Here is a 15,010-nt window from a genome sequence, read left to right as displayed (position 1 = left end):
CTAGAACTGGGTTGAACTGGTTTGGCCCAGATTGACCTGGTTTGGCATGCTTGCAAAGGGGAATCCAGCAAGGATTCCCTTTTACAAGTGAAGGGAGAACCCTATGGGGTTGAAAAGGGCAGGCGAGGCTGGGTCACCTTACATGCTGCAGCAGTGGCTCCATGGAGCAGCAGCTCTTCAACAGCAGCGAGGCAGTGGCTACTCACGTAGGCCCCGCCTGTGCTACCCCCATCAGCACAGGCTGGTGGGGACCCAGTTTTGGCCTCCATGCAAGTGTGGAGGCCCAAACTGATCCTCACCAGCCGACACTGATGGAGGGAACTCCAGCAGGGCCTAGGGGAGCTGCTACTGGCCTGCTGCTGCAGAGCTGTGGCAGCACATAAGGTGACCTACTGCCCACCCCTGCCCACCCTTTTCAACCCTTTCCCACCCTTGCCCCTGCCCACCCTTTCCCCTTTTGCTTATAAAGGGGAATCCTTACCAGATTCCCCTTTGCAAGCATGCTGAACCAGCCAAACCAGTTGAACCTGGCCGAACCGGCTTGATCTGAACCGGACCCAGTTTGGCTCAAACTTGGACTGCCCTTCCTTTTGCGGGGTCCAGTCTGGTTTGAACTCATACCAGTCAAACTGGTCTGGTTCAAACTGAACTGGTTCTTCATGTCCCTATCAATCACTTTTATTTTGGTTTTAGACCAGCATATGAACAATAAAAAACACAATAACTGTATTCACATCCCTAACCTTCAGGAGTTGTGTAGGTCAGGAAAGTTGAGGAACAATCAGCAGCAGTGATAGCAGAAAGCAGTTCAGAAATGTAGGCCCAGTAATGCAATGAAATGAAGATGCAGGAACATTCACAAGCCTTGCAGGCTCACCCGCATAGCTTGTTCAAAATCTCATAGCCAAATGTTTTATAACTGCTTCCCTTGTAAACACAAAACAATGTTATGTGGATTTAACTAAGACTTTATTCCAGAAACAACTCCATTCTCCTTTCCCTCCTCTTTCTGACTCCGCCCCCTACACTCTCTACAGGATCCCCACTCAGACAAACTTCCAAACAACAAAACACAAAAGATTACTTTTTTGTTATAGATAGTACACAAGAAAACAATTGTTGCCTTAGGTATTGCCAAGTTAGCAGAGGAAATCAGGCGGGCGCACCTTAGTAATTTTGGAGCCCGGACCCAAAGGGCTGCAGAGCCCCCAACCCAACTTGAGGGCTTGAGGAGGGGAGTCGGCATCAAGTTAAATATTATTTTTCTTACTTTTTTTTAACCACTGCTATGTGGTGGGGGTGGGGGTGGGGGCAGCCAGTGGGGTGTGCGGGCACTCAAGGGGAGACCAAGGCAGGGGAGGCGGCAGCAAGAGCTCCTTCCTTCCTGCCTCCCAAATGAGAGGTTGGGCCATTTGGGGCCTTTGCACATGCAGATGCCATGGCTAAGTCCGTCTCTGGAGGCGATTTAGCAGTTAGTCCAGAAATCTTTGCATGCCACCCACAGCAGGTTAATGACAGTAGGTAGGCAGGTAGGCAGGTTAACTACAGTAGGTAGGTAGGTAGGTAGGTAGGTAAATATTATCGCTCTCTCATTCTCTCATCCCTTTACCAACCAAAATACAGTCATAATATCAATGGACATAGCATTTTTTCAATGTGTTATATAAGCTGCCCTTATGATTGCTGTCTCATTTTTATTTTCTCACGGGTCTTATGAGTCCAACTACCTTTTTTTCCATGTCAGGAACTGCTACTGACAAAACTCAACAGGCATTTCGTGAGTTTCTGTATAGCATGGGGATTTGAACCCTGGTCTCCCAGTCAAATTGCAAACACTTTGAGCCCATTCTCACATTTGGAGAACGCGCTCAGATGGGGCAAGGAGAGGAAGCCGCAAAAAAGTTACCTCCCCTGCAGATGATCCCCGTCCATGCTGTTGGGCAGCAGGATCAGCCATCCATACGCTTGCCAACTTCTGTCAGCATGGTGAAGAGTCCTCATGCATAAACTGCTTCCCAGGGGGTTACACATGTGGATGGGCCCTGAGATGTATAAACTGAGATTTTTAGTCCCATGTCTCGGACTTGTATATGTACACATCTGTGCATTATACAGATGTGTGTTAAAAATATGAAGGTCAAGTAACGTGGATGAGACCGAGAGATGGCTCAAGGCTTTGTTGTACTAATCTATAAACCAATTTCTCAGTCAAGCTGCATTGATTCTGTTCAAGAGCTCTCGGATGCTTGACAGCATGGGCTCCATCATTAACAGAAGTCAGGAAGCAAAGCTGCCACATTCTCTCCTACCCTGCCTCCATTCTCTGAAACAACCCCAGAATTATTTTGTCAGTCATGAATGTTCCTTGCAGTAAAGAAATGAGCAAGTGATCGGGTCCAATATTTGCAGCCTTTTCATATACTATATCCATCTCATTTGTTCTTTCCATGAATCTCTGGCTGTTTATCTGTCCCCGTTTATTTCCAGAAGTGTTTTCCTTTTCAAATAACCTTATTTCCTTATTTCCACCCCAAGTCAAAAGAGCAATGAGCAGGTCCTTAAACGAGGAGGCCAGCTGTTTATTATCTTCAAGAAGAAATGTGTAAAAGAAGTAACTTATGATAGCCTCCCAGAGAATCAGCTGCCAATAAATCCTCCAACCCAAAGCAAGCCTCAGCTCCTCTTTGGAATGAATCTCAGTGCCCTCAAGCATGAAAGCAGCTTCCAAAGAAAAATTTAACCCTTTCTTACACTGAAGCCTGCTCCTGGTTGCTCAGTTTTTTCTTTCCAAGTTTTCATGAAGTTCCTGGGATTCTTTTAGCCCACATGCATTTTAGGAAGAAACATGGACTGTTTCAAGGAACGTATGACTAGACTTTTCTGTCTCTTGCTGACAGGGAGAAACAGCACTGAGGTAGTGCATGGTTTGCTGCTATCTCTTGGGCTAGCAGGTAGAAAACTAGCACAGCCAGCCTTGCTGCTGCTTTTAAAAGGATCCCAGCGAGCTCACTGCAGTTGCTTCATCATGCCAAACGTCACTGAGCAGCATAAATAGCAGCAGGCATGAGTAAATGCAAGGACTGGGAGGGCACAAATTTCAAATCTACTGGGCTAGGTAGCCCTCAGTCTTTCTCTCTCTATTCCAGATGCGCTGAGCAGTGGTGCCACGTCAGTGAAGATCCTTTCGGCACTTTCCATCCAAGCCTTCTACTTGTTCTTTCCCAAGAAGGAACTTCATCACGTGGATTTCATTGAAGTCAGGTTTGGATCTGTAATTTCATTGCTTTAACACTCTCTGAAATGTGTTTATGATTCACCTTGGTGATCATCTGGGCAAAAAGCGTAGCAGAAGGGTAGGAAGAATAGTTTCTATGATGTGGGGATTGAAAAGGCTATGGTGTGTTGTCAGTAACCGATATGAAGTATCAAGCTAAATTGTGGGTATATGCTTATGTAGGTCTTTGTGTGCCTCATTTTTGGCATGCTACTGACAATCTTACTTTGCTTGCTCGCTCTCTCTCTCTCTCTCTCTCTCTCTCTCTCTATATATATATATATTCTGTTTACTTTGCTTTGCACAACAGCTTGGGAAGATAATGTGTTAGGAAGGGGAAATACTGTCTGGGTCTTTAGTATCTTCTGAAACAGAGAAAATACTAAGCTTAAATATCCAGAGGACTATCATGTGTGAGTAAGTGGAGAAGTTCTTGCTGCAGCCTAGGGCTACAGTCCTCCTATGAAGCTTATCTGGAAATAACTCCGATTGAACTTTTTGGGACTTACACATGAGAAAATATGCAGTAAATTGGGTTGCATGACCGACTGGGGCACTGCACCAGAGGTTACCCAAGTAGATAAACTGAGTGAACAGAAGTGGATTCCAAAACCTGTCCTTTAATGAAAACTGCAGTTTCTTGGGAGTTTTGGACTGGCTTTAGTAATACATTTGCTGGCACTATGAGAGGCAAACAGATCTCTCTCCCTCCGAAAAAGAAAACCAAAATAAAAAAAACCTGCCACCCCCTAAGAAGCAACTGCCCACATAAAATGAGCAAATGATTGAAATCTGCAGCTGCATCTAGATGTAATGTAATGCCCCTGTTTCACTGCATTGTTTTGTATAGTAAGGAATTGTGCTAAGCGCAGTGTGACAGGCGGTTCTGTGCTGAAGCCATGCTGCTGATGACATGATGCCTGCTTTTGCCAGCATAGAGATTTCTCCTCTCTGCAAAAGCCTGAATAGAATCTGTTATCTTTGGAGCCTTGCAAGTATTAGCAAAGAACTAGAACTAGAAGGATTCAGGTAGGGATGTGCACAAAACTGGTTTGCCCGGTTTGATTCAAATTCGAACTGGGTTTGAACTGGGAGGGGGAGGTTCGGTTTTGGTTTTGCTCAAACCCCCCTGGTTCGATTCAAATTTAAACCATTTCAAACTGGTTCAAACCTCCTAAAGTGGGCAGAGTGGAATCTGGCACCCATGGGTACCAACCACCCAACCCCCAAAGCAATTGGACACTTGTATGATTTTTTTTAATGAATTTTTGAAATATACTTTTTATTTTTTTCTCATAGGGTATAATGGGACTCGAACCAGCCCATTATTCCCTATTGTGTAGCACCCATGGGTGCCAACAACCACCAAAACACCAAAGCAATCAGACACTCCTACGATATTTTATGAATATTTGAAATATTTTAAATTATTTTTCTCATAGGGTATAATGGGATTCGAACCAGCCCATTTATCCCCTATTGTTTTGGAGGTGTTCTGAGTGTAGATTCTCTGGTTGCATATGAGATTTTCAATGACAAACCATGAATCCACTCTCATTTGCTACCAGAGAATTTACATTCAGAACACCTCCAAAACAAAAAAACCCAGTACCCCATGGGTTAGCAACCCATGGAAGTGGTTGGCACCCTCTGCGCACTACACCACCACACGCTCTGGGCCACCCTATCACCCCCCAAGTGCAGTTATGAGGCTGCTGAAAGCTCCATTCTTCCCTATGGAGAAAAACCTTAAAGACGCATAAACTTCAAAAATCACTTAAAAATCAGCCCTTTGCCCAATTCCTTTCAAATAATTCTGGTAGCTTCCTTGCCCCCCTTTGGAACTACCGCCCACCACACTCTGCTCTAGGCCACCCATTTTCCCCGACATGAAGCTATACATTTGCTGGAATCCTCATTATTCCCTATGAGGAATTCAAAAATACTTTAAAAATTCACCAATAATCGGAGAAGTGTCCGATTGCCTTGGAGTTTGGTAGGTGGTAGGAACCCCTGGGTGCCTACCACTCACCACACTTTTGTGTCCCTAGGTGCTCCACAATAGGGGATAATGAGCTGGTTCATAGGTTCATATACCCTATGAGAAAAATAATTACAAATATTCATTAAAAATTGTGATTGCTTCAGGGTTTTGTTGATTGTTGGCACCCATGGGTGCTACATAATAGGGAATAATGGGCTGGTTAGAGTCCCATTATACCCTATGAGAAAAAATAAAATTATTTCAAAAATTCATAAAAATCGTACGAGTGTCCGATTGCTATGGGGGTTGGTTGGGTGCCAGTTAACACCCCACCCACTTTTGGAGGTTCAAACCAGTTTGAACCAGTTCAAAATGGTTTGAATCAAACCCACCCCAGTTTGGTTCGAATTCGAATCTGCAGCTCGAACCTGATGGCTGGTTCGGTTCAAATTCAAACCATTGAACTGAAGTAGTTCAAATTTGAATGAACCAGTTTGAATTCAAACCGGTTTGCACATCTCTAGGTTCAGGGGGTTTCATCTCTAGATAAGTCGTGGGCAAGTGAGTAAACAAGAATGGAGCACTGGAAAATTTCCAAGTATTTTAGACTTTGTAAACTACTTTGAGCATTTAATTTTAAGGAAAAGCAGCCAACAAATGCAATATATAAACACTGGGCCATACAAGCAGGGAAACACCCTTGGAGCTTGGGCCTCCAATGAATGGCTCAGGGCTCCAAAACTCACCAATCACTTCTTTTTTGAATGGAGGAGATGATTGGTTACCTTTGCTTTTGTTGCTCCAGCAACAACAATAGCTTCTTGTCTCTAGCCTTATTCAGACGTTATAAAACTGGTGCTGTCCTCAACTACAGCCTCCCAAAAAAGGAGGCAGTCCTGCCCGGCATGTCAATCATTCTACCCTGCTGGGCAGATCCATCATGCTTACATTCTTTATCTGAAGAGGCAAAGTTGGTAAGCATGATGGTGGGGGCTTCTGTGAGTGGGAGGCCCCTGTTCCTGAATCTCCCACTCACAGAAGCACCCTTTGCCCCTTCAGATGAAGGCTGTAAGTGTGATGGACCCACTCGGTAGGGGAGAATGAGTGATGTGCCAGGCAGGACTTCCACCTCTTTTTGGAGGCTGTAATCAAGTACAGTCCCCGTTCTATAATGTCTGGATACATTCTGATATTCTCCCTAAAATGTGCTGTGTTGGGGACAAATCAGATACTTTAGCCCCAAATACAGCACTTGTTTCTTCCAATTTATCTCTGAGGAGGAATCAGGTGTAATTATTCTTTGTAGGGGGATATGATTGAGTTAATTATAAAAAAGGGGGGTCTTTGGGATCAGGGTGCGGATCTTTTAAGTATCTAACAATGTCCTTGAATATTTCACCCACATTATATGAACTGTTTTTGAACTGATCCTACATGTGAATGTAGGGCCAGTTCACCACACCACTAACAAATGCTTGTGTTTCCATACAAGGCTTTCCCTTATACATTTATTCCATGGTGATTGCTGTAATCACAGTGGCTCCAAAAAGTGCTATGAAAATGACGGAAATCACCTTTGCTGCAGAGAAGGTGTGAGGGCCGTTGTGTACAACATATTTTCACATAATTCTGTACATGGGAATGATATCACTTGAAGAGTGAAGCTACTGGATTTTGTTTTTACTGGATAAACTGGCCTTCTACTGCACCCAGAGGCGTATCTAGGGAAAATAGCACCTAGGGCAAGCACTGGAATTGCACCCCCTGTCCAACCATCTGACACCCATCTTTCAGATAACTTTCAGCACAAAAATACAAGTCAAGCTCATTAATTTTTTAATATTTCAAAAACTATTTAGCTGTGGGTGTAGCCAGACCAAAATGTGCTGGGAAACTACAAATTTCAGTATGCTGGGGCTCATGAAATACCCAAATACTATGTGGAGGTATACTTGGAAAACTAAACAGAAGTGCCTATCTAATTCTCTACTATGCATCGTAGCATCACTATTACATAAGTTTTAAAAATAAATGGAGAATTTAGCTTTTCCCAGATACTCTGAAAATAATTAAAGGATATGAAGAGTGAACTGTGTCACTGCTTGGAATATATTCTATTTTATATATCTATAATATATTTCAGAAAGACAGTTAAAATGAGAGAAAGAGCAAGAAAGTCCCAGTGGGCCTTAATACTAAGGATTTCACACTGAATCAAAGACAAACTCACCATTAATAGCCATATTATTAAGACATCACATTTAACTCACTTTTCACAAGAAGCAAAGTAAGAGCAAATGAATACAATCCTAGCTCATAAGCTTCAGCTCATTATTCACAAGCCCTGATTCTCTGTACATAGTGCCAAACTGAATATGTGTACAGTGACTTATATTATATTAAATTTAAAAAAATACCTATAGCCCCTTCGGGGGCTTCCTAAAGGCTGTGGGGTGGGTCTGCAAAGGTTCCCCCTCCCCTCGCTGGCCTCTAGGGCTTTACAGGGACCATTTGAGCATGTGCGGTGGCCATTTTATATAGATAGATAGATAGATGGCTGCTGGAAACAAAATGGCTGCCATGCAAGCTCAAATGGCTTCTTTGAGACCTGGCATGGCCTAGGGCCTCACAGAGGCCATTTGAGCATGCACAGTGGCCATTTTGTTTTCGGTGGCCATTTTTTTTAAAAAAAATTTAATTTTACAAAGTGGCGCCCCCCTTCAAGTGGTGCCCGGGTCACGTGCCCTGCCTGCCCTACCCTAGATACGCCCCTGACTGCACCCATATACAGTTATGGATTCCAGAAAGGCATGCAATCCACTTCAATTACTGGGTCACCAGTAATTGAAGAATGAGGTTTGACAGCACTGTTCAGTGATGATGGAACTTTTGAGACACTTAGAAGTCGAACTGTAGAGAGTCAATACCCCTTATGCACAGAACCATTTTATGCATAGATGCCAACTGTCCCTATTTACCAGGGGCAGACCCTATTTTTTGAAATCTATTCCAGGATAGACTCTGAAGGAAATGCTACTGCAGGTTTTGAAGTGCACACATGGCTCTTGTTTCAGGGCTGACACTCTCCGGTAGAACAGAGCTTGTGAGCAGGGTGGGAGATGAGGCTCACTAGGGGTGTGCAGAACCAGTTCTATTCAAACCTGGTTTGAATCGAAGTGGCCTGGTTTGGACTCGAACCAAACCAGACCCCCCAAGAAGGGGTGCCAGTGAGTTTGGTGCAAACTGGCCCCGGTTCTAACTGGTTTGGTGGTTTGAGGGGAGGAATCTGGTGAGGATTCCTCTCACCGGCAATCCGATGATGATTCCCCTTTAGAAGCAAGCGGGGAACCCTGCCACACTAAAAGAGACAGCGAGAGGGCACCTGTAGTTGGAGGTGGCAGCACAACATGATGGCAGCGGCAGCAGTGGTGCCGTAGGTCCTCCGGATTCTCTTAACTATGTCCAGTGCTCCAGCCCTGCCCCCTTACAGCATTCATGCATGCATGGAGGCCATTCGTATGACTTCTGTACTGGACCACTGGAGTACCATGCTGGAGCACCAGGCCCGGACCTGAGGATACAGAGGAACCCCACTGCCACTGCACTATGCTGCCACTTCCAATTGCAGGTGCCCTCTTGCCACCCCATTAGTTGGTTTGTTTGTTTTTAAAAAGGTAGGCAGGATTTCCCCCTTTGCTTGTGCAAGCATGCCCCCTCAAACCGCCAAACTGGTTCCGAAGCAGTTCGGCCCAGTTCAACACTCAGACCAAACCAGGGGCCAGTTCTACTCAAACTGGCTGGCAGGCCAGTGGGCCAGTTCAAGTTCAGCTTGAGCTCGAACTGAACTGCTGGAATCTGTTCCCTGCACACACCCCTAACACTCGCCTCAACAGAGGCTGAGTAGGAACAGTGGCTGACACACTGCACAAGAAATAATGTTGCATTTGCACAATTTGCGTAAGTTTGCATAAATTTGCCATTATTTCCAATGGGCTTACTTTTGTGTAGCACAAATTTTGCATTTGTACTCTTGCGCAGTCTGACAGCCAGTTTTACCACTCCTGTTCACAAACCCTGCTCTAATGGAGGGAATCAACTTACTGCTTGGAGGAAGAATGAAGTAAGTCATTGTTCAGAATAATTTCCAATCCCACAAGGGAGACAAGGTAGGGATGTGCACAGACATGCTGAGGGTGGATTCAGAAGGTGGATTCAGAAGGTGGTGGTGCTGAGGGTGGATTCAATGAGTTGTGGTGGTAGTGGTGGTGGTTTTTATTTTATTGTTTTTATATTTATATCCTGCTTTTCCTCCAAGGAAAGTTATATCTTTGTTATACATAGTTATGTTTATCCTTGCAACAACTCTGTGAGGTAGATTAGGCTGAGAGATAAGTGACTGGCCCAGAGTTATCCAGTGGCTTCATGGCTGAATGGGGACTTGAACCTGGGTCTTCCCAGCATAGGGAATCCCTATGTTGTTGACTACAACTCCCATAATTCCCAGCCAAATGCCATTGCAGCTGGGAATGCTGGGGGTTGTAGTCAACAACATCTTTAATCCCCTGTTAGAGGGAATGCTGCTTCCCAGTTCTACTCCAACACTCTAACTGCTATCCTACACTGGCTCATGGTGACATGATGATGATGAATATTTATATTCCACTTATCAACAACAAATGTTCTCAAATCACTGCTCATAGAAAATGGATTAGGAAGATGGTTCCTCATCCCATAGAGCCTCACAGTCTAAAAACAAATAAAAACAAGGTGGCACCAGCAACAGCCACTGGAAGAGATGCAGTGCTGGGATGCATAGGGACATTTACACTGGAGCTGCACATAGGACAGGAAGGAGAGGTGTCTACCAGCTGCAGCCTCCTCTTCTCTCTTTGTGCTTCTTGCAAGATTTATTTATTTATGTATTTATTGTTAAATTTATATACCACCTTTCATTAAAACAATCCCAAGGCAGTTCACAGCAAAATTTAAAAACATTATAAAAAATGACCAAAAAAAGAGATTGGTCCCAAAGAGCTCCTCTCATGACAACAGTGGGGGGCATCTTGCCGCCCTATTGGTGCCCCAAGAATCTGCCACTGAGGTGATCACCTCACTTTGCCTCATGGAAGGGCTGCCCCTGAAGAAAGTGCCCATGTGGCAGCAACTAACCTGCAGTATTTGTGATTTTCATCAATCTCCCCTCCCTTCTGAAGCTGACTGTGTCCTCTTCTCCCAAAATATATGTCCCTGAGGCAGCAACTGCAGAAGCCTCAAGCCACCTTTCTGCAGATTTCTCCATTGTTCCAAATGGGGAAACCTTCAGAAATATGGCTTCCGCAGTTGCTGCCTCAGGGCAGCGTCGGCACTTCCTTTGAAATCCCCAAGAGCCCCACAGGGGATCCTTATGGAGGTGGTAGGCTGAGCATCATGTCAGCCATTGATTTTTACTATGCCTTTTGCACTTCAGACAGCAGTTCAGTATGCATAGCACAAGCACACTGAACAAAGAGGAGCCACTAGGTCGCAATATGCACATGATGGCTTTGTCCCATACTGACATGTCTGGAAGTCTGCATGGATTGACTGAAAACTGAGGCTGCCATGGGGCACTAACAGTCATATGAATACGCTTTTAGCTCATCACATAATCCTTGTTCAGACATTATGTTGTACGAGTGTACAGTTGTCTGTGCACTTGTACATGCTTTTGTGTGAATAACTGTACCTGTGTTTACTTTAAAAGTGAGGGTACAGGCCCCTCAAATGCATGGTACAGATAGCAAATGTGCTGCTGTACCTGTGCTCAACATAATTTGTTAACTGTACACTCATAACCCCTGCTAACTTGGCAAAGAGGCACCTTTTAATGTGGTGATTCTCTTTATTTAGCAGGCGAAGAGTAACTGGCCCTCTCCAGCCCCAGGACTGTACCTTCAGTGACTGTTGCTGGTGCCTATCTTATGCTTCTTTTAGACTGTGAGCCCTTTAGGGACAGGGATCCATCTTATTTATTTATTAGTTCTCTGTGTAAACCACCCTGGGCCATTTTTGGAAGGGTGGTATAGAAATTGAATGAACAACAACAACGACAGTTGTACAAGTGATGAACATAACATGTGAATAGGGCTCTAATTAATTCATAGTTGATTTATTATTGAGCAGCATGAATTGTTTACAAAAAGGCACTGGGGTTAGTTTTAGCAATATGCATTCCTTGCTGATAAGCCATCTCTGATTCATTGGCCCATACTCTTTCCTGTAGTCTACTTGTGGCACAATAGAAAGGTATCGAATGAGCAATTCTTGTAGAGCAGCTGGGCAGCAAAGATCCTATCTTACTGCAGAAAGTTGGATTTGCTGGTCAAAGAATTGAAGTTAAAAGGGACCAAACGCCCCTCTAGTCCTGCCTCCTATCAAACAACAAGCCAGACTATCTAACAGTTCACCAACTCACCTCAAAGAAATACACACCACCTAGACTGCAAACACAATCTAGACCACAACTCTCAAGGCCTTTGCAGCTCTGCAATGCCATGACTCTGTCTAATGCTGTTTCTATATCCTTTCTCTAGAATAACGGTGGGTGTGATGATTAGGGAGCTACTTTGCCTTCAGCACAAGTAGCACCAACTGAGAAATGAATCTTTTCCTGCCATCTCCTGCTTATGGTGTTCGGCATCTTCAACTGGAACAAACTCACTTTGGACTGTTCAAAAAATGTTAAGTTAGATCACTCAAGAGGATGGAGGAGACATTCTCCTCAACCATGTGGATCGCCACAGTTACAAACAACAGCAGTCCACTCAGAATCAACCCCAACATTTCTGACAATACTACCTGGGATGTATTGTCTACGACCAACTCCATGGAAGACATCATTGCCACTTGCACCATCGGGACTATCCTCTCCATTATGTGCATTATTGGAGTGTCAGGCAATGTCTATACTTTGGTAGTGATGTGCCACTATCTGAGATACTCAGTCTCTATGTATATTTACATCATCAATCTTGCCTTAGCAGACCTACTCTACCTTCTCACCATCCCTTTCATCGTTGGCACATACTTCATCCAGGAATGGTACTTTGGGGATGCCGGATGCCGGATCCTTTTCAGTTTAGATTTCCTCACAATGCATGCTAGCATCTTTACCTTGATGGTGATGAGCACAGAGAGATACTTGGCAGTGCTGAAGCCCCTGGACACAGTGAAAAGATCCAAGAGTTATCGGAAAGCCATTGCCATTGCCATCTGGCTTGTATCTCTGCTTCTTACCCTTCCTATGCTTATCATGATCCAGCTGGTACAACTGGACAAGAACATCTGCCTTCCAACATGGAGTAAACTGTCCTACAAGATCTATATCACCATCCTCTTTTGCACTAGCATTGTGGGTCCAGGGATTGTTATTGGGTATCTTTATATTAGATTGGCAAGAACTTACTGGGTGTCCCAAACAACCGTTTTGAAGCAGACCAAGCGACTCCCCAACCAGAAAGTACTATATTTAATTTTCACAATAGTGCTGGTTTTTTGGGCCTGCTTCTTACCTTTCTGGATATGGCAGCTCCTCTCCCAGTATTATGAACCCTTCCCAGTGTCTCAGAAGGCCACAAGGAACATTAACTACCTGACCACCTGCCTGACTTATAGCAACAGTTGCATCAACCCTTTCCTCTACACTCTGCTGACCAAAAACTACAAAGAGTATTTGAGGAAAAGGCAACTTTCCTTTAACAGCAGCAGTGGCTACTTCCAGAGGAGGAATAGGTTCCAGAGGATTTCTGGGAGATCATTGTCCACAAGCAGCCAGCACTACACAGAAACTTTTGTGCTTTCTCCCATTCCAGGGGGAAGCAACTGTGCTTGAAAGAGAAAGCATATCTCCAAATATTGACCATTGTCAATGTAGCCTTGGCTAAGAATATAGTTTGGAAAGGCAACATCTCAGAAGCACAGTGGCATCAAGCATAAAGGGGACATCAAAACATCAGCATGTCCTTATTTGGAGTACCATCTCCCAAAGATGAGTACCATTGCTATTTTTTCATAGGACACAGTTTTTGTGAGCTCACACAAAGATATGTAAGATATACCTTTTTAATTATCCCAACTATCGCATGACGTAACAACTTAAGTTATTGAACAATCATTTGTTGAGGCTGTTGTTTTTAAAAATTGAATTGTAAGACCAGGACACAATTGTTCAAGGGAATAATTTAAATCAATAAAGGACTGAGATTTGTGTTTGTGATAATTGATATATTGTTAGTTTTCGGAACAGGTGAAGTATCTGTGGAAATAGTAAATGTAGCAAATAATAGACTTTTTACTAAATTCATTGACTGCCATCCTCAGTAATGCTGTGCACATGCATCCAAAAGAAGCGCACATGCAGCAGACAAACTCCTGCTTCTGAAGTGTGGGTGCTGAGTGCAGTGGGTAATTTTTGCCATACTCCCCTCCACTCAGAAGCACTCTGTGCAACATGCAAATATGTCTGAAGGTTGCCCTTAGAGACATATTTGTGTGTGGCATAGAGTGCTTCCAGGAGAAGGGATGACTGACAAAAATTGCTCCCAGAATTGGGAGTGCAGCCACTGCGCACATGCTTCTTTTGGTTGCACATGCACGGCACTATTAGGATGTTGGCCGCTGTGGCTAGTCTCAGATTCTTGGACATGATACTGCTTGAATTCAAGGTAGCTGCGACTATCCTATCCTGGATACCCAAGCAAGTAAGGGCTCCTTAGGACCCACAACTAGCCAGGAGTTCAGCTATTTTGTGCACTTTCTTGTTTAATGTAGTTAGTATTACTCACTGCATCTCTCTTCTGTTATTTCAATTGTAATATGATACAATGGTCTGGAAAGGTGTTATGAGTGGCACAAATTAGAACAGTCCATGTCAAACCAAGAAATGTTAAACGAAAGTAAGAGTTATGTAGAAAACATTGATTCATGTATATTAAAAAATAAATGCAATATAGTGCATTAGAAAACCATACTTAGAATTATACGGGATAACATTTAGATGCCATAAGTACCACCTCTGTATCTCACTGGACAGAAGCTGTTTGCAGCAAGTATCCTTGTAAACATCGCTAATCAACATAGACAGTGGGAAAGCCTGAGTCACATAAAATGTGGCTCTTATCGGTGGTGGGGGAGCCCTACATGGGGACAGAAGTTACCTGTAGAATCTTTCTGAAATATCCAGTTAACAATGATCTCATTAATTTGCAGAAAATTTATTGAAGCCTACCTCTCAGTAGGAAAACAACTGCATGAGGATCATATTAATACAGTTAGCCAGGGCTACTGTGGATGTTGACCCGTAGATGACAACAGGGGTAGTGCAAATTTTTGTTGAAAAGAAATGCACGAAGAGGCACATAGTAGGTGGGAAGCTTTTCTACACATGTTCAAGAACAAAGGACTTTCAGGGCTGGAAGATTCAAACTTTGAACTTAGCCAGGTTTAAAAATCAGGTTAATATACAATACAGGGAAATTGATATTTCAGTCACACCTAAACACTCAGCTCCATAATGGATCAGTTTGTCTTCTTCCATGGTTCCATCGAGGGCACAAGTGTTCCATGTTGCATTTATGTATAGATGCCTGTAGCATCCAGTATAATAGTAACCAATATTCTCAAAATGTGTGAACTCTTAAAATAAAAAACCTAATGTTTCAAAGTGTTACAAAAGAAGTCAAATGATCAAATTTTACAAAAAGAAAGCCAGTTGA

General features: G+C 43.7%; 1 protein-coding gene across 4 annotated transcripts; it reads left to right on the top strand.

Annotated features, from left to right (window-relative positions):
• The first annotated feature begins 2,806 nt into the window (after positions 1-2,806).
• UTS2R (urotensin 2 receptor) lies at positions 2,807-13,515 on the top strand. 4 transcript variants are annotated; one of them, XM_053288613.1, is made up of 4 exons: positions 2,807-2,914; positions 3,147-3,261; positions 6,751-6,848; positions 11,831-13,515. In XM_053288613.1, the coding sequence occupies exon 4, from the start codon at positions 12,001-12,003 to the stop codon at positions 13,126-13,128; it is 1,128 nt and encodes a 375-aa protein (XP_053144588.1). In that variant the 5' UTR covers positions 2,807-2,914; positions 3,147-3,261; positions 6,751-6,848; positions 11,831-12,000; the 3' UTR covers positions 13,129-13,515. The 4 variants fall into 4 exon arrangements, with proteins under 4 accessions (XP_053144588.1, XP_053144587.1, XP_053144586.1 ...); XM_053288612.1 differs by lacking the exon at positions 6,751-6,848; XM_053288611.1 differs by lacking the exons at positions 2,807-2,914; positions 6,751-6,848 and having other exon boundaries at positions 3,103-3,261.
• The last annotated feature ends 1,495 nt before the right edge of the window (positions 13,516-15,010 follow it).

The sequence above is a fragment of the Hemicordylus capensis genome, chromosome 2 (genome assembly GCF_027244095.1).
Source record: "Hemicordylus capensis ecotype Gifberg chromosome 2, rHemCap1.1.pri, whole genome shotgun sequence".
Classification (NCBI taxonomy): domain Eukaryota; kingdom Metazoa; phylum Chordata; class Lepidosauria; order Squamata; family Cordylidae; genus Hemicordylus; species Hemicordylus capensis.
Note: the sequence above shows the minus strand (reverse complement) of the source record. Positions and strands in the feature narration are given on the sequence as shown.